The sequence below is a fragment of the Carcharodon carcharias genome, chromosome 13 (genome assembly GCF_017639515.1).
Source record: "Carcharodon carcharias isolate sCarCar2 chromosome 13, sCarCar2.pri, whole genome shotgun sequence".
NCBI classification, from domain to species: domain Eukaryota; kingdom Metazoa; phylum Chordata; class Chondrichthyes; order Lamniformes; family Lamnidae; genus Carcharodon; species Carcharodon carcharias.
Window position 1 is genome coordinate 114,689,751 of NC_054479.1, and position 27,356 is coordinate 114,717,106.

Sequence of the window (27,356 nt, forward strand, 5' to 3'; positions counted from 1 at the left end):
CCAACACTTAGAGCAAGATAAAACTATATTGTAGAGTAGATATTAAGGCCCGAGTGCTTAATGATGTGTGCCTATGTGTAAAACTGACGGATAATAGTGATCAGTGAAACCTTTGATAAAGATTGCACAGGTGTGTATCTGAATTATAAAGAACTGATGAAAATGCAAAATACTGAAACTACAGATGTGTATTTACAATTTATGTAGCATATTCCTGCAAGGCAAATCACAGGAGCAAAATCAAACAAACTTTGACGCTGAGTCACATAAGATAGTGTGACAGGTGACCAAAAGCTTGATGAAAGAGGTAGGTTTTTACATATTAAGGGAGGAAAGAGAGGTAGAGAGGCTTAGGAAGGAAACTCCAGAGCTGAAGGCACAGCCATTGGTGGTGGAGTAATAAAAATCAGGGATATGTAATTGGCCAGAATTGGAGGGGAGCAGAAATCCTGGAGGGTTGTAGGGCTGGGAGAGGTTTCAGAGATAGGGTGGTGTGACATGATGGAGGTATTTGAAAACCAGGATGAACATTTTGAAATCAAGCTTTTGTCAGACCAGAAGCTAATGTGGATCAGCTAGCATAAGATGGGTGATGAGTGAATGGGACTACAGATTTGTGCAGTAGAATTTTGAATGTGCTCAAGCTTACAGAGTCTGCAAAATATGAGGCCAGCCAGGAGTCCTCTGGAATAGTTGAGTAGAGGTAACAGAGTTAGGCAGCAGGTGGACAGAGACAGGAGTGAGTGAAGATGAGCAACAGTAGGTGCTCTTGGTGGTGGAGTGGAAGCTTAGCTCGGGGTCAAATTGGATGCCAAAGTTGCTGACAGTCTGGTTCCTCCCTTATGGAGTAGCCAGGGAGCAAGGAATGAAGTTTATAGTGGGGACCAAAAATTTCTGCTCATCCAGTCTTTGATGTTGGACAAGCCATGTGACAGATCAGGGCAGCAGAAGATTGAGAGAGGTGATGGTGAGGTCCACATTGCGTATGTGTGGACTGTGATATTTTTGGATGATGTCACTGAGGGGTAGGGCAGCATATAGATGAAAAATATGGGCCAAGGATAAACCTTTGGAGGACTCCAAAAGTAATAGAAAGAGAAAGCAATGCAGGGAATGCTTTGGCTATGACCAGGTAGATACAATGGAGGGGTGAGTTTAGTCCCACCCAGCTGGGCAAAAAGGAGAGGTGTTGGAGGGTGACTGTGTGGTTGACTGTAAAAGGCTCTGGACAGATTGAGAAGAATGAGGAAGAATTGGATGTAATTTGTGGTTTTCCTCAGGGACCATTTCAGTGCTGTAGTTCAAAACATAGATCTGTGGGAAAGAAAGTCACAGATTAGGGAGGGTACCACATTTTCAAGGTATTATGTTGAAAGGCCATCAACCTGAAACATTAACTCTGTTTTTCTTTCCACATTTGCCAGGCCTGCTGAATATTTCCAGCATTTCTGCTTTATTCCAGATTTCCAGCATCAGCAGTTTTGTAACATTTTCAAGGACTTTGGAGAAGAAAGAGTGGTTGGAGATGGGAGTGGTAGTTTGCAAGGACAGTGATATCAAGCACACATATTGTGGTGGAGGGGGTGGGGGCAGGTGCATGATGATGGCAGATTTTAAAGGAAGGAGACAGTACCTGTGAAGAGGGAACTGTTAACACCCAGCAGCTAATATATGGGCCATGAAGGAAAGCTGTGTGGTCAGCAGTTGGTGGGAATAGATTCAAGGGAGCAGGAGGTGCATCCCATGATAAGATCAGCTCAAGAGAACATGGGGAGAGATAGGAGAGAAACTAAAGTACAATGCAAGCTCTGTATTAAAATTATTATAGTTTTAAAAATGGAAAAAGTGAAATTTTACAGAGGATTTGTGTTCAGTTCAACAGAAAGTGCTCTACCCTGTTACAGGTAATGAGACAATATTTTTTAAAATTTTATGCATATTCAATTCACTCACACCACATATTTGAGTTTATGAAGTTCAATTCCCATGTACTTTCCCAATGCATGATCTTTTTCTGGTTTAATTCTACTCAGAACCCTGTTATTTTATACAAATTTGAAGGTGAAAGATCAATTGGGTCAAATGTTTCATGACAGCAAAAAATAGGCATTAACCTGATAAGATTATTTTGTTTATTTTCCAATTAAAATATGCTGCAGTGAGCAAAGCAAGAGTCAGAAGCTATGGGGTCAATAACTATAGAATTGTGAATTCTTTTGGAACTATTTAGACACATTGTAATCTTCCTAAAAGTATCATTGACAGGGATATGAAATGGGAAGGTTGGATAATTTCTAAGAGCTTGTTTAACACTGCTTACTGCAGTGTATGTATGTGACATATAGCATTTCATCTTCCGGAGGTAGCTGGACCATCCTTTGTACGTGACTAATAAAAGTGGCCTAGCACATCATGAAGCATATCAGAAATTTCAACAGGATTCTGGATGCATGTCAGAAATAAAGTGTAACTGTATGATTGGTCCTTTTCTGTAGAGTGATTCAGCATTTAGTGCCCTGTCCGAAGCTCAGGATTTGATTGATGCCCCAGTGCTGCACTCAGTTGGTTTAAAATCACAATGCTTCTTTCACTGCAGCTAAGACTTTGAAGACCAGCCGTAGACGTACCAGGAAACAACTGTCAGTTTCCTGCTTGACTCTGAATAAAGAGAGCTTTGTATTTTCCTGCAGTGGTTGGAAGCCTCAGTCATCTTCCTGGGAGCACTAACAATTTCTATTGACTGGACTCTCCCAACCCTTTGCTAGAGTGAAGCCACTGAAGATTGGAGACAGTTCAAAATAAAGAAATTATCTTCTAGTTTAAGCTTTCTCTGTGAGACAAAGGTGAGTGAGTTATTTATAAATAAATCCTCAGGAATCTGAAACAGAAAACCGAGTGCGGGAAACACCTTGTGAACTTTCAGAGCTGGTGATTGTCAATGACTTGAACCTAGTTTCTCTGGTCAATGACTTAAGCTCATATTCTCAGTCCATCCTTCACTCCAATTTAATTGTAAGGAGTAAAATTTAAATGGGAAGTCAAGTGAACATTGCCAGTCAAGTTAGTATAACGTTCATCAAAATTTTCAATGCAGAAAATTGAAACCTTGGGGAGAATTTTCTCCCCATCTGGGGGCTGAGTGGGACCGGACGCGGGCAGACGGGCACGCAGCCAATCACCGCCTGCGATCAGCTGCGCGCTGCCATTTTACATGGGTGGGCCAATTAAGGTCCTCCCAGCGTGACACACACCCATAAGCACTGAGCGCTCCCTTTGCAGGCAGAGGGAGGAGGGAGAGTCGGGGACTACACTCTGGGGCTTGCGCGCGAAAGAGCGCAGAAATCTCCCTGAGGCATGGAGCTGTCTTGGAGATTACTTTGATTACAATTATTTGAAATTTTTAAAAAATTATTCAGACATGCCCCCTCATGTGACATGTCAATGAATTTTTTTTTTAAATTTGTAATTTATTTATAAAGCCTTCGTGAAACCTCACCCTGCCCTGTGGATGCGATTTCACGATAAATGCGAAGGCCGCCTGGGCTCATCGCCTGCCTGCCAACCTTAAGGTTGGACAGGCAGCTTTGTTAATTCTTTTAATTGCAATTAAAAGGCTTTAATAGGCCTTTGACAGTTCGGCGGGTGCGCAGCCGACTCCAGCGCGTGCCTGCCCAATGGAAAATCTGAATGATGCGGTGATTTTATGCGTGGACATGCGGGGTCCACCCCCGCGTGCTGATCCAAAGATTCAGGCCCTTGTTTATTTCTTATGGCCATAGTAAGGACCTTTTTGGAGTTAAGATTATATGTTTAATAAATAATTTTTGATTCTCTTTCCTTTTGTGTGGAGTGGGAGTGAAAGAGGCCACTTAATGTTATTGTTGGAAATGCAGCTTTTGTAATATTATAGACAGAGACTCTATTCCTCCCCAAGAATGAATTTTAAACATGGAGTCAAATACTTGCAGTTTATTAAGGATCAGATGGACAGACAGGCAACCAACACAGAAATCAGAAGAACAGAACTAACATCAAATTTAGCTTTGTCCCTCTCTTTCTCTTTCTCTCACTTTGTCCATCTAATTTCATCCAGTTAATGGATACAATCTCACTCCACTAGCTGTACTCTCCTTAGGTGTCTGCATTCCATAACCTTTCAACACATATTCAGGGCACAAACTTGTACCAATCTCTATCAAGGTGTTCAAGGCCACAAGGCTTTGTTTCTGATATCCATGGTCCCAAAACTAACAGACTGGTAGTTAGGGTTTGCAAGGCTGTATTGTATTACTATGGCTGATTACAGAAAAAAACAATGTCTAAATGTAAACAACTAAGTGTAACCCAGCCTAAAAAGCAAGCTGCTCTGATCATGCTACAGACACTGTTACGTACATTTTGTCTTTTAATTCTAAGTATTTAACTATAGTGTTAATATAAAACAGAACCGAATATAAATGGATTATTTTTGTACAAGTGAAATCCTTGACTACCTCTTGATCTTGATCTCTAACACTGTATAGTTTCCAACTTGCTGGATTATATTTTGACTGATACATAATCACACTTCATTTTCTTGAAGTACGCAAGCACATCTAATAGTAGCAATTCTGTATTTGTAAAGGTTTCAAAAGTCTTATGTATGGGTGAAAGAGTGAAGCTCCTGAAAAGTTTGGCACGCTGTCTGCTAATTTAGCTAATTATGCTCCCAAGAAGGAATTTGGTCTGTTAGAGCACATGCTGGGAAGGGTGCAGGTCCTACATTATCTAGATGGTTGTCAAAGAAAATTTAGAAATATGGGTGAAGCTTCCTGAATCTCAAATCCAGGAAGAGGTGCTGTCAACTGAAACAGATGGACAGATATTTTTATATAGCTGAAGATATTTTTCTTTACAGCAAGAAATTTTCTCTGGGCCTAGCATTTTTAAAACTTCCCTGGCAGCTCCTTTGTGTCTGCCATGGCAACTTTGGGTGGATCTGATCAACCTCCTGGATTCATTAATCCAAGTTTGAAAATGTATATTCTATATTGATCACAGGTTGGCTATGGCTGAAGTTTATATGAGGAGAAGAAAAGTAGTTTAATATTTAACAGATATAATGGGTACATGTGTGATTAGAAAGTAGTCACATAGTGGTAGATCTCGTTTCACAAATCTATAGTTTTTCAAGGATATAATTTAGTTAGTTATGTTATGGCACAGTCAATGGTAAATGCTGAGCTGCTCAAATCCCAAAGTGAAGCTTGGAACAACTGCCTTGAGTTAAACAATTCAGCTGAATTGTACTCTGTTCTTGGAAAAACTCAGCAGGTCTGGCAGCATCGGCGGAGAAGAAAAGAGTTAACTCTTTTCTTCTCCGCCGATGCTGCCAGACCTGCTGAGTTTTTCCAGGTAATTCTGTTTTTGTTTTGGATTTCCAGCATCCGCAGTTTTTTTGTTTTTATTTGTACTCTGTTCTTTCCTCCTGAACAATGTTATCACATACAGTGCCAGCTAAATGGACTTCCACATCTTGTCTCTGCCTTTGAACATCCTGTTCTTGTTTCAACCTATGAGCCTGTGATCTTGTTACCACACAATCTGGAAACAATCCAGGATGCTCTCTCTGCAACACTTCTGTTGAAAACACTTCTATAGACGACTCAACCACCATAGGCATGACCAAATTCTAGGACCTAACTATACCATTACCCAAAGTAAATTGAACCCCTGCAATGGGCAATTTTCCCACTACTCCAACAATCACCTCACCTGTTTTCAATTTACTCCTTAAATTTATCTTCCACAATGGAATAGGTTTAGCATCTCCATGAAACCCACTTATTATCACCCACTCCTGCAATTCTCCCTTTGAACAGCAAATATCACGATCTCACAACATTAAGGATTGACTAGCGCCTGTGTCTCTTAAAATGTTAACATCTTTACCTACTCCACCCTGTACACATGGAAAAACTATCCTTTCACATAAAAAATCTTTAAACATTTCTGCAACCTGCTCCTCAGAACTCTCTTGGGTAACTTGTGAACACATTCCCACTTTTTTACTTATTACTGATTCTTCCTGTTTTACTTGTACACATACCATTGGCTTTTCCTGTGCCTGAACCTCAGATCCCACTGTACTTTTATTTCCAGAACTTGTCTGCACCCCAATAATCCCAACAGATTTTCCCTGTAATTTACAACACACTGACTTCATATGTCCAACTTTATTACAATGAAAACACACAAATTTTTAAATGTCACTTCTACCCTCAACACCTTCCTTTTTATTCTGAAAAAAAATTCCTGCGAATTTCCACCTACTCCTCTTCCCTGACTACCCACCTTCCTTTTGCCTTCCCACTGTCCATCTTTCTTTGATTCACCTTTCTTTTTTTTTGATACCCACCAGCCTAGATTGCAACAACAATGTCCAGTTTTCCTGTGGCCATTTCATCTGTTTAGCTATCTTCTCGAACAAAATAAAGAATGGCTCAACATTAAGATGAGCATATTTGGATGAGCACTTGACACGCCATAGCATACAGGGCTACAGGCTGAAAAATGGAAGTAGAATAGATAGGGGCTTGATGGCCAGCATGGACACGATGGGCCAAAGAGCCTGTTTCTGTGCTGTATAACTCTATGACTCTATCTCTTTCCTCAAACTTTGGAAGAGCTTATACAAATTTAAACATCTCCCCACTGGGATTTAGGTTAAAGGTTTTCTCAACATCAGAACTTTCCTCAGCATCTGATGTCTCCTTTTTAAAATCTAGTTTTCTAAGCCAGTACTTTTTGTCTCTTTCCTCTATTTTCTTTTCCATTGCTAACTTTTCCCTCTGGAGATCAAGTTTTCACATTTCCATTTCCTTTTGAAATAATCTCTCTTTTCCCCTGTCTTTTCCTGCTGCCTCTAATTCCAGTTTATTATGTCCAATTCTTTTTCCTTTTCATTTGCCTCCAACTCAAGTTTTCTCAGTTCCTTTGTTTGTTCATTTCTAACTGAAGTCTCACTACCTCCAGCTGTGACTCACTCGTGTCAGGTATCACTTCCAACTCCAGATGTTGTGCTATGCCTTCAACTATGTCTGCTTTCTTTGCCCCTTTAGGTAACCTCAACTGCAATTTATCCGCTAGCTCTGTTAATTTATCCTGAGATACTTGTTGTAACCGAATCAGAGTTATATCTTCTACTTCCAAAGAAGTTCTAGTCATGAATGCAGCCATTTTTGCAATCTCACCACTTTAAAAATACCTCACTCCAACTCCTGAATTCAAAGTGCTTCTCGTACTTGTAACCTTAATATTCACCAACTCCAGATGAATCAAGGAATATCAACTATATCCTGCAAAGAGCCTCCAATTTTTGTTATGGCACAACAGATGGTAAATGCTAAACTGCTCAAATCCCAAAGCAAAACTTGAAGCAATTGCCACAACTGTTTTGCAATTTGTATATTTATTTCGAGATGTGTGCCTTGAATTCAATAGTAATAAGACCACTGAGTCCTATTGGTCTTTTACAAAACTAAGTTAAACATTCTTTAATAGAAGAAATGGTTTTAAGTACATTCATAAGTCTACAAATTACTACTATGATAACTCCTAGCTCCCCTGATTAATCTAACTCCCAGTTACACTCCATCAAAGCAACAGTAAACACAAATAGATTTAAACAGCCCCAGGCAAAGCACACACCCTGGATAGTCAAATTCAAAGTGAGTTTTTCTCAGCTTCGTTTCCTTCAGGCTTTTCACACTTGCGTTAAGTCTTAAAATGCCTGCTCTTACACACAGCCTTCTTTCCTTTATACATATTTTTCCCTTTGAATACAAATTCCCAATGTTTCACAATATTTTTGGACTTTACCGCTCTAATAATATAAATCTATCATGGTACTAATTTTACCAGTAATCTTTGGGAAGAATAAACACACTGGGGAGAATTTTCTCCCCATTGGTGGGGTGGGTGGGTTTGAGCAGGAACGGGTGTGGGTGGACACACAAGGCCCGCCCAAAGATGTGCACCCAGAAACGTTAAGCGCTCCCTGTGCGGGCGGGGGCGGGGGGTGGGGGGGGGGGTGGTGGTGGGGGGGGGGCGGGGGTGGTGGGTGGGGTGGGGGAGGCTGAGTCAGGGCCTGCGCTCTTTCACACATGTGCGAGAAAGAGTGCAGAAATCTACCTGAGGCATGGGGCTGCCTCCGGGAGTTTAATTTCATTGTGAAAAAGTTAATAAAAGATTTCAAAAAATTACTTGGACATGTCCCCTTATGTGACACTGTCATGAATGGCATGTCTATGAATTTTATTAAATTTTTTTAATTAAAAAAATCTTTCCATACACATGTCACTCATTTAACAACTACCCTTTGCATCAACAGATTCAACAAGTTGGTTACCCATTTCAAAAACTATTCTGGTTATGTTTTGTACTTTCCTTGTCAAAAGCTTTATTAACTGTCAGAAAGATATAATAATTTTCATAATATTAATGGAATTTATTGTAGAGTAATAGTGGAGTCTGTGTGTGTGTGTCTGTGTGTGTGTGACCTAATTGAATTAAAGACAGCTGTTCTGAAGGCTTTGACATAAGAAAAGAAGCTAAAAACCTTCATGATACCTCATCCCACCCGTGGATAAGGTTCCATGAAAAATGCAATGGCCACCTGGTCTCTTCGCCTGCCCACCAACTATAAGGCTGGATGGGCAACCCTGTTAATTATTTAAATTGCTATTTAAATGACCTTAATAAGCCTTTTACAGTTCAGCGGTTGTGCAGCCGACTCTGGTGCACGCCTGCCGAACTGAAGATCTGAATGACATTGGGATGCGCTCATTTATTTAAAAATGCAAGTATTCCCTTTATGCCTCACGTTCTAAAACTTCACCCATGTTTACCTATTTAGCATTTCAAACCTAGCTTCTCTTCTTACATCAAAGCCTCCAGAACAGCTGTCTTTAATTCAATTAAGTCTCACACACACACACACACAGACTCCACTATTACTCTACAATAAATTCCATTAACATTATGAAAATTATTATATCATTCTGACAGTTAACAAAGCTTTTGACAAGGAAAGTACAAAACAGAACCAGAATAGTTTTTGAAATGAGTAACTAACTTGTTGAATCTGCTGATGCAAAGGGTAGTTGTTAAATGAGTGACATGTACATGGAAAGATTGACTTGGGGGACACTAAGAAATTGGTTTCAGTGAAATTGCTGCTCTATCTCTTTTAGTATAGAGACCAAACTTTTAGCCTAGCTCAGTTCCATCTGTTTTCAATAACAAATAACAAAATAATTGGCAACGCTTTTTCCTTTTAATTGAAAAGTTCTTCCTTCCCCTTGTGTGTGTTACTCTAGACTAGCCTTCCATTCTGTCTCACTACCAAATCGTGTGTAAAGGTGATCCAGTAACATGACAGCTTTAGATTTTTATGGCCGCCTGAGAGAACACAAAAGTCTTCGTTTTAATAACTCATTCAAATTACAGGGCCTCTGACAGTGCAACATTCTTTCAATACGGTGCTGAAGTGCCAGCCTGGATTACGTGCTTCTTTCTCTGGAATAAGGCTTAAAATCTTCTGATTCAGAGAATATTGTGCTACTACTGAGTTAAGGCTCTTTTCTTAGAATGGACTTAATGTTCTCTGTAGCATTGCAACCAAGTTGCTTTTGAAGGGCCATTTTCCATATCTGTTACCTTTTGAGATGTAGAAGTTACATTTTAAGCTCCTCGAGACAGAATTTCATTATTCTATAGAAAGTGATGGAAGGTCAAAGAAGGAAATTAATCCTTAAATTGTGAGGCTACATTGTGTTCTATGAAAAAAAGCTCCAGCAGTTATTATGCTTCTCTTCTGACTCTGCAACTATTTTGTTTGAAGGTTATATGCTCCTGTCACTGACAGTGCTTTTATAATCTGATGGTTGAGGCCTTTCTTGCCCTACTGAGAAATGGTGTCCTTACTTTTGAACTAACACACACTTTTTATAAATGGTACTTGAATACTTAGCTCTCTGCTATAACTAATTGTCTTTTCTTTTTGTGCATCAGCAAAGAGTAATGTCCCCACTGATGCAGCCAGAAGCCATCTTCCTAAACATTGCACTATTCCTGAGTCTTTGCTTCCAATCAGTTTGCTTCACGGTAAGAATTCCAAGGTTTCTGTCATTTCATTGCATTCTTTAATGCGAAAATGTGCTGTTGATTTAATAAAAGTAATAAAACCCCATTCAGGCCCGCATTCATCCAAAGATCAACACATTTCACTTCCAAATTAAATTTTATTTCTATGTTTCAAGGTTGATTAGTGTATGCCTGTTGGCAGTCTCTGATCTATTCTCTGTTAAAAAGGGTGGCAACATTGCTTCAGCACGAAGATAACTAGAAAATGAATGTCAGCAAAATGCTGAAAGTATAACTGGCCTGTTGGCATCCAAAAAAGACTGGTTAAAATTTTTAGGTCTGGACTCTTCTTCTGAACACTTGTCCAGATAATGAAGGGCCTACTAATTATTTCTATCAACTTCTATTTTATGACAGCCAATCTGAAAAGCATGCAGAGTGTCTAACCACTAATTTCTACAGTTCAGTTTTCTAACAATTTCATTTTCTTTTAGGAAAACTGGCTGGTGGATGTAAATCCACCTCCTAAAACTTGTGACAGTGATGAATGCAAAGTGGAAGGTATTTAAGCAAAACTTCTTACTGTTTTGCATTAGAGATAGTTAAGGACACATTACATGAACAAAACCACAGCTTTCCAGGCTTCATCAGGTTTTTAAAAAAGCTTTCCCATTCACAGCAAAGGGGAAAATATGGCATCTCTCAACCTACCTGCGTTCCCATATGCTTAGATTTCTTTTTACAAAGTATAATTTTTCTGGATTTCTGGCTATTAGTTCTATATAAATACACAAGAACAAAGACAGCAAAAATCTGTTTCCATACTTTTCTTGGTTGGTTCTTATTTGTAAGCACCAAAGGGAAAATTAAATGATACAAGGTTCCGTGCCATATATCATTTCCTTTCACTTTTCTTCTTATGCTTTTTCTTTGCTGATGTGTTTCTTTGCATTTTTCACTTTATGACCTAATATAAAGCATACACATGACAGAAAATGGCCACATGCCTTCACTCTGATTACAAATTTTCCAAAGGAACAGGGTGTTGTTCCAGATTTTGTTGGAAGTGGCAAGGGAAGCCCATGGTAGTCTTTCCTATATCTGATTAAAAACTAATTGAGAAGCTCAGTCAGTTGCATGGCAGGTTTGGTCAGTGTTTCTTCTTTGTGTGGTGGGCAAAATGAGCTTCATGTTTTCAGATGCAAGAAGAACACAGGAGATTGCAAGCAAATATCTCCTGAATGATCAATGATGGAAGAAGTATTAGTGTTTAATGGAGATTAAATACTGCTTGTAATCTTCTCTCTCATCGCAGAAAGGTAGAAAATTCTGGCCATTCAGCCCATTATGTCTGTACCAGCCAAAAATAAAAGAGCTATCCAGCCTAACCTTGCTTTCTAGCTCTTGGTCCGTAGGTTGGATATGCACTTCAAGTGCATATCCAAGTATTTTTAAATGTTTCTATCATTCTTTCAGGCAGTTCCAGGCCTCCATGCCATCTGTTTAGGGCATTGGTGAAATTGTACCTGGAGTTACTGTGTACAATTTTGGTCTCCTTACTTAAGGAAGAATATACTTGTATTGGAAGCAGTTTAGCGAAGTTTCACTAGGCTGATTCCTGGGATTAAGGGTCTTGTCTTATGAGGAAAGGTTGCGCAGGTTGGGCCTATAGAGTTTAGAAGAAACAGAGGTGACCTTATTGAAACATATAAGATTCTGAGGGGCTTGAGAAGGTAGATGCTGAGAAGATGTTTCCTCTCATGGGGGGATCTAAATCTAGGGGCCACAATTCCAAAATAAGGGATCTCCCATTTAAGGTGGAGATGAGGAGGAATTTCATCTCTAATAGGGTCATTAGCCTTTGGAATTCTCTTCCCCAGGAAGCAGTGGAGGCTGGGTCATCGAATATATTCAAGGCTGAATTAGGCAGACTTTTGATCAACAAGGGAGTTAAAGATTATGGGCAGGAAAGTGGAGTTAAGGTCGCAATCACATCAGCCATAATCTTATTGAATTGTGGAATATACTCGATGGGCTGAATGGTCTACTCCTGCTCCTATTTCTTATGATCACATTTAATTGTATTACTTGATTAAAATTTCATAAGATGCATGCAACATCTTTCCTATTTTTGGAACAAATTATTTTTCATAATAGCTGACTAGAGATTGGATGAGCTTCCATTTATATATCGTTATAATCTTTCTCCAAACCATTGCAGGACATTTTATATATGTGGGTGCATGTACATGATGTGGTATAATACTTATATATAGACCAAGAGAGGTAGGAATGCTCTGATGTTAATGCTGAATTATTTGATTCTAACTGGGGTCAGTATAGGGCACGATGGCTGGGAACCCTGGCCTGATGGAAACTGTGGCTGTTAATTGCAGGCAGGATCAATTGCAATCCACCCTCCATGAATAATCATCTTGTGTAACCTCACATGAGAAATAACACTTGGGCAATAGAGTGGACAGACGCTAGTGTCTGTGGAATGAGATTTCTGCTAAAGGCACCACTTTCAGGGAAAGAGGAGAGCAACTTAGAAATCAGTACATTTTACATCTCTATTTTGCTACTTTTGTAAAGTCTGCTTTCCCTTTATGCTGTCGTAAATAGGGAAACCAAACCCCTGAAAATACTGATGTATTAATGCATCTTAAAAACATGTTTTTTGTTTTTAAAATCTGAAGACCAGTCTTGTGATTTACATACATTGTGCAAAGACTTTTTTTTAAAAACCACAACCGGTATACCGTCCAATTATAGAAACAGAAATACCTGGAAAAACTCAGCAGGTCTGGCAGCATCGGCGGAGAAGAGCACAGTTGATGTTTCGAGTCCTCATGACCCTTCAACAGAACTAAGTAAAAATAGGAAAGGGGTGAAATATAAGCTGGTTTAAGGGGGGGGTGTTGTTGGGATAAGCAGCCAGTAATAGGTGGAGATAACCAAAAGATGTCACAGACAAAAGGACAAAGAGGTGTTGAAGGTGGTGATATTATATAAAGGAATGTGCTAATTAAGAGTAGAAAGGAGGACAGACAAGGTACAGAAAGCTCTAGTGGGGGTGGGGGTGAAGGAATACTAAAAGGGCTAAAAGGTAGAGATAAACATTGGGTGGAAATACATTTAAAAATAATGGAAATAGGTGGGAAAAGAAAAATCTATATAAATTATTGGAAAGACAAAAAGGAGGGGGAAGAAACAGAAAGGGGGTGGGGATGGAGGAGAGAGTTCAAGATCTAAAATTGTTGAACTTAATATTCAGTCTGGAAGGCTGTAAAGTGCCTAGTTGGAAGATGAGGTGCTGTTCCTCCAGTTTGCGTTGAGCTTCACTGGAACAATGCAGCAGGCCAAGGACAGACATGTGGGCATGAGAGCAGGGTGGAGTGTTGAAATGGCAAGCGACAGGGAGGTCTGGGTAATGCTTGCAGACAGACCGAAGGTGTTCTGCAAAGCAGTTACCCAGTCTGCGTTTGGTCTCTCCAATGTAGAGGAAACTGCATTGGCAGCAACGAATGCAGTAGACTAAGTTGAGGGAAGTGCAAGTGAAACGCTGCTTCACTTGAAAGGAGTGTTTGGGCCCTTGGATAGTGAGGAGAGAGGAAGTGAAGGGGCAGGTGTTGCATCTTCTGCAGTAGCATGGGAAGGTGGTGTGGGAGGGGATTAAGGAGTAGGGGGTGATGTAACATCTTCCCTTCAGCCCCCTGGTGGCATTCCATAGGGATCATTCCCTCCAGGACACCCTGGTCCACTCCTCCATCACCCCCTACTCCTTAACCCCCTCCCACAGTACCTTCCCATGCAACCGCAGAAAATGTAACACCTGCCCCTTCACTTCCTCTCTCCTCACTGTCCAAGGGCCCAAACACTCCTTTCAAGTGAAGCAGCATTTCACTTGCACTTCCCTCAACTTAGTCTACTGCATTTGTTGCTCCCAATGCGGTTTCCTCTACATTAGAGAGACCAAACGCAGACTGGGTGACCGCTTTGCAGAACACCTGCGGTCTGTCTGCAAGCATTACCCAGACATCCCTGTCGCTTACCATTTCAACACTCCACCCTGCTCTCATGCCCACATGTCTGTCCTTGGCTTGCTGCATTGTTTCAGTGAAGCTCAATGCAAACTGGAGGAACAGCACCTCATCTTCTGACTAGGCACTTTACAGCCTTCCGGACTGAATATTAAGTTCAACAATTTTAGATCTTGAACTCTCTCCTCCATCCCCACCCCTTTTCTGTTTCTTCCCCCTCCCTTTTGTTTTTTCCAATAATTTATATAGATTTTTCTTTTCCCACCTATTTCCATTATTTTTAAATGTATTTCCACCCATTGTTTATCTCTACCTTTTAGCCCTTTTAGTATTCCTTCACCCCACCCCCACTAGAGCTATCTGTACCTTGTCTGTCCTGCTTTCTACTCTTAATTAGCACATTCCTTTATATAATATCACCACCTTCAACACCTCTTTGTCCTTTTGTCTGTGACATCTTTTGGTTATCTCCACCTATTACTGGCTGCTTGTCCCAACAACACCACCCACCACCACCGCCCCCCCCCCCCCACCTTAAACCAGCTTATATTTCACCCCTTTCCTATTTTTACTTAGTTCTGTTGAAGGGTCATGAGGACTCGAAACGTCAACTGTGCTCTTCTCCGCCGATGCTGCCAGACCTGCTGAGTTTTTCCAGGTATTTCTGTTTCTGTTTTTGTTTTGGATTTCCAGCATCCACAGTTTTTTGCTTTTATGCCATCCAATTATAATCTTTATTAAATTTGATATAGTTCATTTATTTCTGATATATACTTCATAGACCTGATTATGGCAGTTGAACTTTCAAAATCTTTTCATCTTATTTTGAAGGAAATGATTGTACACACATCAAGGAATTATTTCCCACTGCATCAAGTGGTGTGTATGCGATTCAGCCAATAGGAAAATCCAAACCATTTAAGGTATTTAATTATCATTATCCACTTGATTAAAGATACATATTTGTGTTCAAAATCTCATGATCTGGTAACATAATAACACATTTTATTCTTTGCAGGTGTATCTGAAAACAATTGCAATTTTTCCAGGCTAATGATTTGTATAACTTAAATCAGTTTATCTGACATTAGAACAAAATGAAGAATGTTTTAAAAAATAATAACTGGAAAATGAAACTTCATTTCACCACACATTAGTTAGACTCACATTTTAAAATGTGATAATGAGTTTATTTTTTCTGTCACTAAGTATATTCAATTCATTGAGGCAGAGAGCCATAGAGGTCTACAGCACAGAAAAAGTCCCTTTGGCCCATCGAGTCTGCGCCAGTCAAACAAGTACCTAACTATTCTAATCCCATTTTCCAGCACTAGGCCCGTAGTGTTGTATGCCATGGCATCGCAAGTACACATCCAAATACTTCTTAAATGTTTTGAGGATATCTGCTTCTACCACCCTTTCAGGCAGTGAGTTTCAAATTCCCACCACCCTCTGGGTGAAAAAATTCTTCCTCACATCCCCTCTAAACCTCCTGCACCTTATGTTTAAATTTATGCCTCCTGGTTATTGATCCCCCCACCAAGGGGAAAAGTTCCTTCCTTTCTACCCTTAACTATGGCCCTCATAATTTTATACACCTCAATCATGTCCCCCCACAATCTCCTCTGCACACAATACTCTTGCTGTGGCCTAACCAGCATTTTATACATTTCCAGTATAACCTCCCTGCTCTTATATTCCATGACTCAGCTAATAAAGGCAAGCATCCCATCTGCCTTCTTAACCACCTTATCTACCTATAAGGTGTACAGGCACATCAAGGTCCCTCTGATCCTCGGTGCTTCCCAGGGTCCTACCATTCATCACGTATTCCTGTGCCAAGTGCATCACCTCATACCTATCCACTTAAATACCATTTGCCACTGATCAGCTCATCTGACCAGCAAGTCAATATCCTCCTGTAATCTAAGGCTATCCTCCTCACTATTTATCACCCCACCAATTTTCGTATCATCCACGAACTTACTGATCAACCCTCCTACATTCAAGTCTAAATCGTTTATATGTACCACAAACAGCAAGGGACCCAACACTGTTCCCTGTGGGACCCCACTGGACACAGGCATCCAGTCACAAAAACATGCCTCTACCATCACCCTCTGCTTCCTGCCACTCAGTTAATTCTGGATCCAATTTGCCAAATTGCCTTGGATCCCATGGACTCTTACCTTCATTATCAGTCTCCCTTGCAGGACCTTATCAAAAGCCTTGCTGAAGTCCAAGTAGACTATGTCAAATGCATTGCCCTCATCTGCACACCTGGTCACCTCTTTGAAAAATTCAATCAAATTGGTCAGACATGACCTCCCCTTAACAAAATCATGCTGAATGTGCTTGATTAATCCCTGCCTCTCCAAGTGTAGATTAATTCTGTCCCTTAGAATTGCCTCCAATAGTTTCCCCACCACTGAGGTTAGACTGACTGGCCTGATTTCCCTGGTTTATCCATTCCTCCCTTCTTGAATAAAGGTATCACATTGACTATCCTCCAGTCCTCTGGCACCTATCTTGACTATCCTCCAGTCCTGTTGCCGGAGAGATATTGAAAATTATTGCCAGTGCCTCTGCAACTCCTCCCTTGCCTCACTCAACAGCCCGGGATACATTCATCCGGGCCTGGAGATTTATCTACTTTTAAGCCTGACAGACCACTTAAAACCTCCTCCCTTTCTATGCTAATTTCTTTAATTATATCACAGTCCTTCTGCATGATTTCCATACCAACATCATCCCTCTCACTTGTGAGCACCGACACAAAGTATTCATTCAGAACTCTACCTACATCTTCTGTCTCCACACACAAATTACCACTATGGTCCTTAATAGGCCCTGCTCTTTCTCTAGTTATCCTCCTACTGTTAATGTACTTGTAAAATAACTTTGGATTTTCCTTTATTTTACCTGCCAATGCTTTTTCAAGCCCCCTTTTTGCTCTCCTAATTTCCTTTTTAAGTTTCCCCCTATACATTCTGTACGCTTCTAGGGCTTCTGCTGTTTTGAGCCCTTGGTATCTGCCATAAGCCTCTCTTTTTCTCTTTATCCAATCCTGTATATCCCTCGCCATCCGGGATTCTGTGGGTTTGTTGGTCCCACCCTTTATCTTTACTGGAATATGTTGGCCCTGTACTCTCCCTAATTCCTTCTTGAATGAGTCCCACTGCTCTGATACAGATTTACCTAAAAGTAACTGCTCCCTAGTCCACTCTGGCCAAATCATATCTGATCTTATTAAAATCAGCCTTCCCCCAACTTAGAATTCTAATTTCTGGCCCATCCTTGTCCTTTTCCATAACAACCTTGAATCTAACGGAGTTATGATCACTATCTGCAAAATGCTCCCCCGTTGATACCCCTACCACTTGCCTGGCTTCATAAAATTATTCCAGGACCACCCCCTCTCTTGTACGACTTTCTAAGTACTGGCATAAAAAGCTCTCCTGGATGCATTTTAGGAATTCCGTTCCCTCTAAACCTATTACATTATGATTAACCCAGTTAATGCTGGGGAAGTTGAAATCCTCCACTATTACTACCCTATTATTTTTACATTTCTCTGAAATTTGCCTACATAACTGTTCTTCTATTTCTCTGACTGTTTGGGGGCCTGTAGTACACTCCCAACAACGTGATTGCTCCTTTTTTGTTTTTAAGTTCTACCTGTATGGCTTCATTTGAGGAGCCTTCTATGATATCAGCCCTCCTTACTGCTGTAATTGATTACTTGATCAATATTGTGATACCCCCTCCTCTTTTACCTCCTTCCCTGTCTTGCCTGAAGAACCTATATCCACCCTATATCTGCTGCCTAGCCTTAGTCTGTTCACCCAACTGTTACTTAAAAGCTAGGTTTAGAAGGGAAACAATTTTAATTGATAGACCTCACTGAAAAAAAATGTGTTTAGGTGTTGAAGCTAATTAAACCACAGACGCCTCTCTTAATTTTATTTTGTAGCCATACATGTCATAAGGATTTAGCATTCTCATTTTGCATTTCACAAACTGTATAAGTCCTTGTTTCATGGCTATTAAAATTACAACAACTAAATTAAAGTAGCATTTAGATTTATTTATGGTAAATGTCCATTTTGGTGAAAAGAGAACCGCTCATGGTGTTTGAAGTTAGTATTGTTCCTAGTGATCAATCTAGATACAACTTACAGTGAGCATTGTAAGAACACTGATTAACACCCTGAACAGAATATTCATCAAGGACATCAGATGAATCCTTGATCTTTCACCCTAACTGTTGATCAAGAAACCATCTGGGGTTTACCACTTGGTTTATGTCTAGGAATTAATTATATCTAAATCTGATTTTTAATCAGTCTGATTAAGGATTCTATTTTGAGGACACATTTAAGGAAATTCTTAGAGCATTTCTCCTATAACAATATTGTAGGATTTATTTGCTGTAATATATATTACAGGTATTTTGTGACATGGAGGATGATGGAGGTTGGACAGTATTCCAAATTAGAAATGGTTTAGATTCCCTGAATTTTTACAAAGGTTGGACTGAATACAAGGAAGGATTTGGACACCCTAGCTGTAAGTATTCTCTATACCTGGAAGTTACTTATCTGTTGAACTGAGAAATAGAAGGCAGAATTTTGCCGTCGGTGAGCAGGGGGCGGGGCCCGCTCGCCGACACGTAAAACGACGCAGGATGACGTAGGGCGGAACCCCCAACATCATCGCGCCCCATTTAAATTTTCAGGAAGGCAGGGGCGCAGCAAAATCAGCTGTGCGTCCACCGACCTGTCAATGGCCAATTGAGGCCATTGACAGGATCATTAAACAATTAAAGCACCTGCCTGTCCAACCTTAAGGTTGGCGGGCAGGCCAGGAGCCCCGGCGGCTAATAGAGAAAACATGAAACCTCATCCACAGGTGGGATGAGGTTTCAGGCAGGGTATTAAAAATTTTGTGACATTGTCACATAGGGGGGACATGTTAAGTAATTTTTTTTTTCTCTATTCTTAATATTGTTCAAAGTGGAAGTGATCTCCCTGAGGCTGCACTTAGCCTCTCTCTAAACTCTCGCTTTTAGGGAATCCCCCCTGCCCGCATAGCGCTTCCTGCTGGACGTCACACTGGGCGGGCCTTAATTGCCCACCCATGTAAAATGGTGGTGCGGCCCGCTTCGCTGGCGGGGGTCGGACCCACCCCCCCGACAGGCAGAAAATTCTGCCCAGTAAGATATAAAGTTGACAATTCTGTTAATAACAATTTTATTATGAAATGAAACCCTAGAAATTCTATATTCAACTGTTATAGTCACTTCAGTTAAAAGAATAGAAATACATAATGTGCACCTAGAAAATCAAACCCTGCATCTTGAAAATTGCCAACAATCTAGGTCACTAAGATCAGGTTTTAAAACAATCAGATGTATTTTCATTTACGTTTTGAAGCTCCCTCATGGGTTTGTAACAGGGGAGAAGGCAGGGAGAGGCGGGCTTCTGGTTGGAAAACCTGCTTTTTGGGAGTTTGTGATTGACCGTCTGGATCTCTGAAGACTCTTTGGTAAATCATAGCATTTTCATGCCCTGCTCAGTCTCATTTCCTCCTCCAAATTATAATGCAGAACAAGGGGGGCCCTAGCAAGATGCCCATGACCAAGCAATTGATTTCTCCTGGCAACTCCTATGAAAGTATCCTGCAAGGTGATGGTAGACTCCTTGTTGTTCAAGTATGTCCAAGCTATAAGTGATCTTGTCGTCTTCTTAGTCCTCTGATGACTGAAGAATCTGATTTGAGACCAGCATGGATATCCACAGAACTGGCAGCTCATGTCATTGTTGGTGCTTGGGGGAACTTCTGCAGCTGCACGACCTCTGGCCTTTCTTTGGGCAAGTTAGATGTTGCAAGTTTGACATGGATGGTCCTTGAAACACTGAACCAAATTTCAGTGCTTTACTCCACAAAGTGTTTTCTCAAGATAGGTAGTCTGTAATGCAGAAGTTTGTAAGGCTTTTTTTGGGGGGGATGTCCTTGTATTGTTCGTACTGACCACCTTGATGCCTGCCCATAGAAGATCTGCTTGGGGATTCTGTAGTCATCCATGCAGGAGACGGCCTGCCCATCTAAGTTGAATTTTTTGGAGAGCAATCTCCATGATGTTGAGCCCAGCACAATGAAAGACCTTGTTGTTTGTGGTTTTGTCCTGCTATTGGATTCCCAGGATGGACCTGAGGGGTTTTTCTTTATTCACAGGATGCAAGCATCATTGGCTAGCTCAACATTTATTGCTCATCCCTAACTGCCCTTGAGAAGGTGGTGAGCTGCCTTCCTGAACCGCTGCAGTCCATGTGGTGTAGATACTCTCATAGTGTTGTTGATGCTCTCATAGTGTTGTTAGGGAGGGAGTTCCAGGATTTTGACCCAGCGACAGTGAAGGAATGGTGGTATATTTCCAAGTGTGGCTTTGATGGGAACATGCGCGTGGTGGTGTTCCCATACATATGCTGCCCTTGTCCTTCTAGATGGTAGATGTTGCAAGTTTGGAAGGTGCTGTCAAAGGAGCCTTGGTGAGTTGCTGCAGTGCATCTTGTAGATGGTACACACTGCTGCCACTGTGCATTGGTGCTGGAGCAAGTGCTGGAAATGGCTGGAGATAATCATTGCCTGGGTATTGTATGGCTCAAAGATTACTTGCCATTTATCAGCCCAAGTCGGAATGTTGTCCAGATCTTGCTGCATATGGCCATGGACTGCTTGAGAATCTTGGTGGAAGCATTTGAGAGCTATGATATGCCCCCAAAGCAGACCCAGGATTCTGCACTTTACAACAGGGTGGTGAAGGCAAAGGCCTACTAGCATTTAATTTTAATCTTCAACTTAATGCCATGCTGCTTCCTGACATGATGATGGATCATGTCTCATGCCTCATAAAAGATGGTGCACACTACTGCCACTGTGCATTGGTGCTAGAGGGAGTGGATGTCAAAGGTGATGGATGGGCTGCCAATCCAGCAGGCTTTGTCCTGAATGGTGTTGAGCTTCTTGAATGTTGTTGGAGCTGCATTCATCCAGGCAAGTTGAGGTTATTCCATTACACTCCTGACTTGTGCCTTGTGGTTGGTGAACAGGCTTTGGGGAGTCAGGAGGTGAGTTACTCTTTGCAGGATTCCTAGCTTCTGACCTGCTCTTGTAGCCACAATATTTATATGGCTAGTCCAGTTCAGTTTCTGGTCAATGGTAACCCCCAGAATGTTGATAGTGGAGGATTCAGTGATGGGAATACCATTGAATGTCAAGGGGAGATGGTTGAATTTTCTCTTGTTGGAGATGGTCATTGCCAGGGTATTGTATAGCACAAAGATTACTTGCCACTTATCAGCCCAAGTCTGAATGTTGTCCAGATCTTGCTGCATATGGGCATGGACTGCTGGAGAATTTTGGTGGAAGCATTGGAGAGCAATGATATGCCACCTATAGCAGACCCAGGATTCTGCACTTACAATAGGGTGATAAAGGCAAAGGCCTACTAGCATTTGATTTTAATCTTCATCTTAATGCCATGCTGCTTCCAGACATGATTATGGATTATCAATAGTGGCATCCTATTAAGTAAAGTAGCAGAGTTCTCACTCTTTTAGGTGAGGTCCTGAGAGGATATCTGGGTAAAATGTTGATCAGTGTTGGTGAATTCTTGACAAAGTGTCCCAGGAAGTCTCCTGACATGTCTCAAAAGTCCTTGATAACTTAGTGTAGTCAGTTGATCCCAATCAGCAAAAGCTGCACATGGTTTTAAGTAGTGCTCAAAATCCTCAGCAAAGCCTGGCTTGCTCCTATTCAGCTGATCGTTCTTGAGAGGTAATTAAATCAATCATTATCTACTCTCCATCTTTTATGAGCACTAGCAAGCAACTTAATTGTCAATTAGCCTTTTAATGTTCCTCCAGATGGCTGTTCCTAACATGCACTTCAACTTCTTTACCAAGATGGCTAAACCTGTGCTGCAGTTTAAGAGCCCATCCTGCTGACTTATTTACTGCCTAAAATATTTGATCAAAATCCCCTTTGAAAGTTGGCGATTGTAGTAGGGTTGATGGAAGTTATGGAGTTTGAGAGGCGAAGGCCATGGAGGGATCAAAAAAGGACATCAATGAGATAACAGGGGATTGGTAGCTAATTTAGGTCAGTGAGGATTGGTGTAATCAGTAAGCACTTCATGTGGGATAAGATAATGGTATCAAAATAAGCATGAGCTGAAGTTTCTGGTAGAGGATGGGAAGACAGCCAGCTGACGATTAGAATAGCGAAGCCTGGAGCAATGTCATCAAAGAGATTTTCAGCAGAAAATGAGCATGGGTTGAGGGAAGGAAGATGTTAAAGATTTGGAAGCAGGGAGCCTTTGGATGGAAGGATATGAAATCAGAAACTCAGCTCAGTGTCCAATTGGAGGCAAAAATTATGGATAGTCTGGCTCAGCATGGGACATTGTCCAGAAAAAAGGAAGAGTTAGTGACAAGGGTACGGATTTTTAGCTAGGGTTGAAGGTGATATTTCAATTGTTTAACATTTACTTAAAGGAAGTTGTGGATTATTCAAGATTGGATGTTAGCCATGGCTCAGTTGGGAACACTCTCACCTCCAAGAGTTGTGGGTTCAGTTCCAGGACTTGAGCACAGAAGTCATGGTTATCAATCCAGTGCAGCATTGAGGGAGTGCTGCACTGTTAGAGGTTTTGTCTTTTGGATGAGACCTTAAGTCAAGGACTTGATTGCCCTTACATGGCATTATTTCAAAGAAGAGCAGGAGAGTTATCCCTGATGTTCAGGCCAACAATCGTCCCTTACTCAGCATCAGAAAAAAACTGATTACGTGGTCCTTATCAAAATGCTGTTTGTAGGAGGTTGCTGCATGCCAACTGGCTGCTGTGTTACCTGCATTACAATGACTGCAAAGCACTTAATCGGTTGTAAAGTACTTTGCGATGTCGAGTGATCATGAAAGACATGTTATAAATGCAAGTCTTTATTTTAAAACAAACAGTCTGACAGCACAAAGTACTAAACTGTAGAAACGTTGATAAATGTGAAAGGTAGGGATTGTGAACAAGAGGTAATTACCAACAAGCTTTTAGCAGTGTCTACTTAGAACTACCAAGCAGGGGCCAAGTTCTACTGGTTAAATGGAGCTTGCTGCCAGCAGAAAGATAGGTGATAAATATACTTCAAATTTAGAGATTTCTATTGCCCCTGTATTGATGGCATCACAATCAGAGGGAAGATTTAATGATGTTGCGATCTATAGAAAAAAAAACTTAAATATGCTCTAGAATTGTTTAAAGAGAAGTAGTTATGGGACAAAAATTTCACCTCCCTGCTCCACCTCCATTCTTGATCATTTCTTTAACTGGGGAACTCCCCCATGATATTCATGAAATTTGTGTCAAAAATGGCACTATTACAAAAACACACTAAAATGATCTTTTCTCAGTAATGCTTGGAGTTTCTTCATTTATAAAGGTGAACATTGGCTGGGACTGGAAAACATTTACTCACTGACTAACCAGGCAAACAAGACATTTAAACTCCGGGTAGACTTAAAGGATTTTGAAGACAGCAATGCACATGCAGAATATTCCAAATTCTGGATTGACAGTGAAACAGAATTTTACAGACTTCACCTGGGGAATTACTCAGGAAATGCAGGTACAGACAAGCTTGTTATGACATAGTAGTTGGCTCAACTGTTAGCATTCTGACTCAAAAGGTTGTTGCTTCATGCCCTTGAGCACATGATCTAGGCTGATAGTCTATTGAAGTACTAACGGATGTACTGATTCGAGATGTTGCCTCTTGCATGACATATTAAACTGAGGTTTCATTTGCCATTGATGTGGATGTAGAAAATCTCATGGCACTATTCAGAGTTCCTGTCCTAGCCAACATTTTGCCTCAGCAAACATCAAAATCTTTCATTATTATAACACATCGTGTCTTTCGGAAAACATGCTGGTCAATTTGTTCTGTGACAAGTGACATTTCAGATGTACTCCATTGGTTTTAAAGTGTTTTGGGACATCCTGAGGAAGTGATGAGATGCTATATCAATTATATTTCTATTTTTCTTTGTCACATTTCTGATGCTTTGGCACAATTAAATTTTTTAGATTCATCACAAATTAAGAGCAAAGAATCCACATTAACCCCAAAGAAAAATCTTGTAATTATTTAAATGAGATGAAATACTGTAATGTGTAACACTGCATCAATAGAATTCTCAATTTATGGTGTTGGCCTTGTTTGGCAAGGATTGTATATTATCTAGTGTAAGTAGCAGCACTCCTTAACAGGCCTATGCCAAATTGCTATTTATTCAATTGAAATATCAATAATGTCATAATGTTCTTAGCTATTGTTTTTAGGTTCATAAGGTATTAGTGCTTGGAATCCAGTCTAGCCAAATAGTTTATAAAATTGAAAAGGAAAAATGTTTTATATTCCTCAAATCAAATAATGAGGACCAGTGTCCCTAAAAATTACCTCTGTTGGGGCCAGGGAGGCATTTTAGAATAGCTTCCCCAAGTTCCAGGTGGTTATGTTTCATTTTTGCTAACAAAACAATTTTAGAGGTCTAGTAATATGATTTGTATTTAAGTGTAATCCTCATGATAGATATCCCCACTCATATAGATATGCCCACTCATAATATTGACTGTGACTGCATAAAGGTTGACAGCAACATTCATTTATTTTTGTGCTCAGGTGATGCATTCAAAGGACTAGGACCCCCCGAAAAGGACCAAAATGGTCATATGTTCAGTACTTATGACCAGGACAATGATGATTGCAAACCTTGTATCTTTGGTGACATTTTAATTGAAAGTTGCAGTGTTATGCTTAGTAGTGGATGGTGGTTTAGTCAATGTGGAATGGCAGATCTGAATGGGGACTGGCATCCAAAAGGTAATAATATTGGCTGGATGTCTGGAGTGCACTGGAAAACTTGGAAACAGGTGCCGTATTCACTGCAAGCCAGTCAATTAAGAGTTGTATCGGTGTAAATTCCTTACATCAATCTCCTCATTTATGGTTGTATTAAACAAACAGTAAAAAAAAAAAAATCTTTCAATATCTTACAAATATAAACATTTTACCTAATTATTACTGAATCAGTTTTTAAAAGCTGTTATAAACAAACATTTTGTATTTTAACTATTGATGATTAAAATGTGTGATTTAGCTTGTTTAATTAAACCTATAAAATACAAATAGAAATGCTGGAAATGCTCAGCAGGTCAAGCAAGATCTGTGAAGAGAGAAACAGTGCTAATGTTTCAGACTGATGACTCCTCATCAGAAGTTCTGAAAATGGGTCATTAACACTGTTTCTCTCTCCACAGATCTTGCTTGACCTGCTGAGCACATCCAGTATTTTCTGTTTTCATTTCAGATTTCCAGCATCCGCAGAATTTTGCTGAAATATTTTTGCTTTGTTGTATAGACTCACAGACATAACTTGTTTGATCAAACTTTGATGTTAGCAACCGGTAGTCACCAAAGTTCTCTCAAAAATAAAATGATTAAGAAAGCAGAACACGCCTTCTGGTTTGAGCACAAATAATTCTCAACTCTCTTCCATCTGATTTAGATTTGTCAAAATGAAGATTGGGAGCCCCAAGGCTAATACCAAGTGAGCCTGATTTGGTAAAGTTATATCACACATATAGGAGTAGAAGTAAATTTCAAAGTATTTTTTTTGTTTTTTTTTCTTGGGCTATTGCACATACATCCAGCAATCCTTCTCTGAAGCTAGCCTACTGCAATTTACTCACTGAGCTGTGGTAACAAGCTCTCCTCTTTGCAAATCTATAATAGATAAGATTAGTCCCTTGTTATGAGCACAATCATGCAATCTTACAATTTGTTGGAATACTCTACCCTCTTTTTTGAACAGATTTATAGTTATTCTACTTTTAATAACATTTACCAGTGGTTAAGTCAGTGGTCTTTATTGGACTGGATCATATAATATTGGCTGATAATTTGCCCTATTTTAGATGCCTGTAATCTGAAGTGTTTGCACTAATACTCCAAGTATAGGTCAGGGAGGCAGTACACGAAATATGCCAAAACAGATGTAAAGAAGCCCTGTATATGCTACAATCACCACCACTTACAGAGTGGAAACTTCCCAAACTGACAGAGTATGGATTAAATCACATGCTTAAATGTATCTGTTGAGTTTTATATGCATGATTCCCTAAGAAAATCAGGATAAGTAAGAACATAAGAAATAGGTGCAGGAGAAGACCACACAGCCCACTAAGCCTGCACTACCGTTCAATATCATTATGGCTGATCTTAATTTCTTTTTAAAAGTGATCATTTAAACACAAAGGGCTGAATTATACATTGGTGCCAAGCTTCAAATCCAGCCCTAAGAAACATTTATGAACATTCATTGTATCAATGAAACAATGCAAAATTCAAAGATTCTCTGTAGAATCTGGTTGTCACTCATTTAAGTGAAGCAAAGGCAGACTGGGTACAAATAGGTTTTGTCCTCTGCATACACTGATTAAACTTTTTTTTACAACAATTAAGTGGGCCTTAATTGTGGTCTACCTGGGAGAAGCTAACTGAATTCAAAACCCCCAATGAGTTAGCTAGCAAGGTATATGTCAGCTGTCCATGCAAGTCGTCACAAACAGTGCCAATGGACGGACAGCAATGTCAAGGTTAGATGAAGCTCTTCAGCTTGCTCAGCAGCTCATTCTAGAGAAACATAGAAACTCGAAGCAGGACTAGGCCATTCGGCCCTCCTTGATGCCAATATCCAAAAATTAATCAATTTCTTTCTTGAATATACTCAGTGAACCGGCCTCCACAGCCTTCTGTGGTAGGGAATTCCACAGGTTGACCACCCTCTGAGTGAAGAAATTTTTCCTCATCTCAGTCCTAAATGGCCTGCCCCATATCCTGAGGCTATGGCCCTTGGTCCTAGACACCCCAACCAGGGGAAACATCCTCCCTGCATTCAGTCTGTCTCGCCCTGTTAGAATTTTATATGTTTCAATCAGGTCCCCTCTCATTCTTCTAAACTCTAGTGAATACAGGCCCAGTTGAACCAATCTCTCCTCATACGACAGTCCTGCCATCCCCAGTATCAGCCCAGTGACCTTCGCTGCAACCCTTCTATGGCAAGTATATC

At 40.4% G+C, this 27,356-nt stretch overlaps 1 protein-coding gene across 1 annotated transcript; it reads left to right on the top strand.

Moving 5' to 3' along the window:
• Nucleotides 1-2,698: 2,698 nt before the first annotated feature.
• LOC121286389 (angiopoietin-related protein 5-like) lies at nucleotides 2,699-25,642 on the top strand. Its single transcript, XM_041203480.1, has 7 exons — nucleotides 2,699-2,843; nucleotides 10,054-10,146; nucleotides 10,620-10,686; nucleotides 15,000-15,091; nucleotides 18,617-18,737; nucleotides 23,666-23,851; nucleotides 24,908-25,642. The coding sequence occupies exons 2-7, from the start codon at nucleotides 10,063-10,065 to the stop codon at nucleotides 25,204-25,206; spliced, it is 849 nt and encodes a 282-aa protein (XP_041059414.1). The 5' UTR covers nucleotides 2,699-2,843; nucleotides 10,054-10,062; the 3' UTR covers nucleotides 25,207-25,642.
• The last annotated feature ends 1,714 nt before the right edge of the window (nucleotides 25,643-27,356 follow it).

Bases quoted from the DNA above. Each gene is read 5' to 3' on its own strand.
- LOC121286389 (XM_041203480.1), top strand. From the start codon at position 10,063: ATGTCCCCACTGATGCAGCCAGAAGCCATCTTCCTAAACATTGCACTA. The intron at 15,092-18,616 runs GTATTTAATTAT...TATATATTACAG, and splicing joins GAAAATCCAAACCATTTAAG to GTATTTTGTGACATGGAGGA. The intron at 23,852-24,907 runs GTACAGACAAGC...TTTTGTGCTCAG, and splicing joins GAATTACTCAGGAAATGCAG to GTGATGCATTCAAAGGACTA.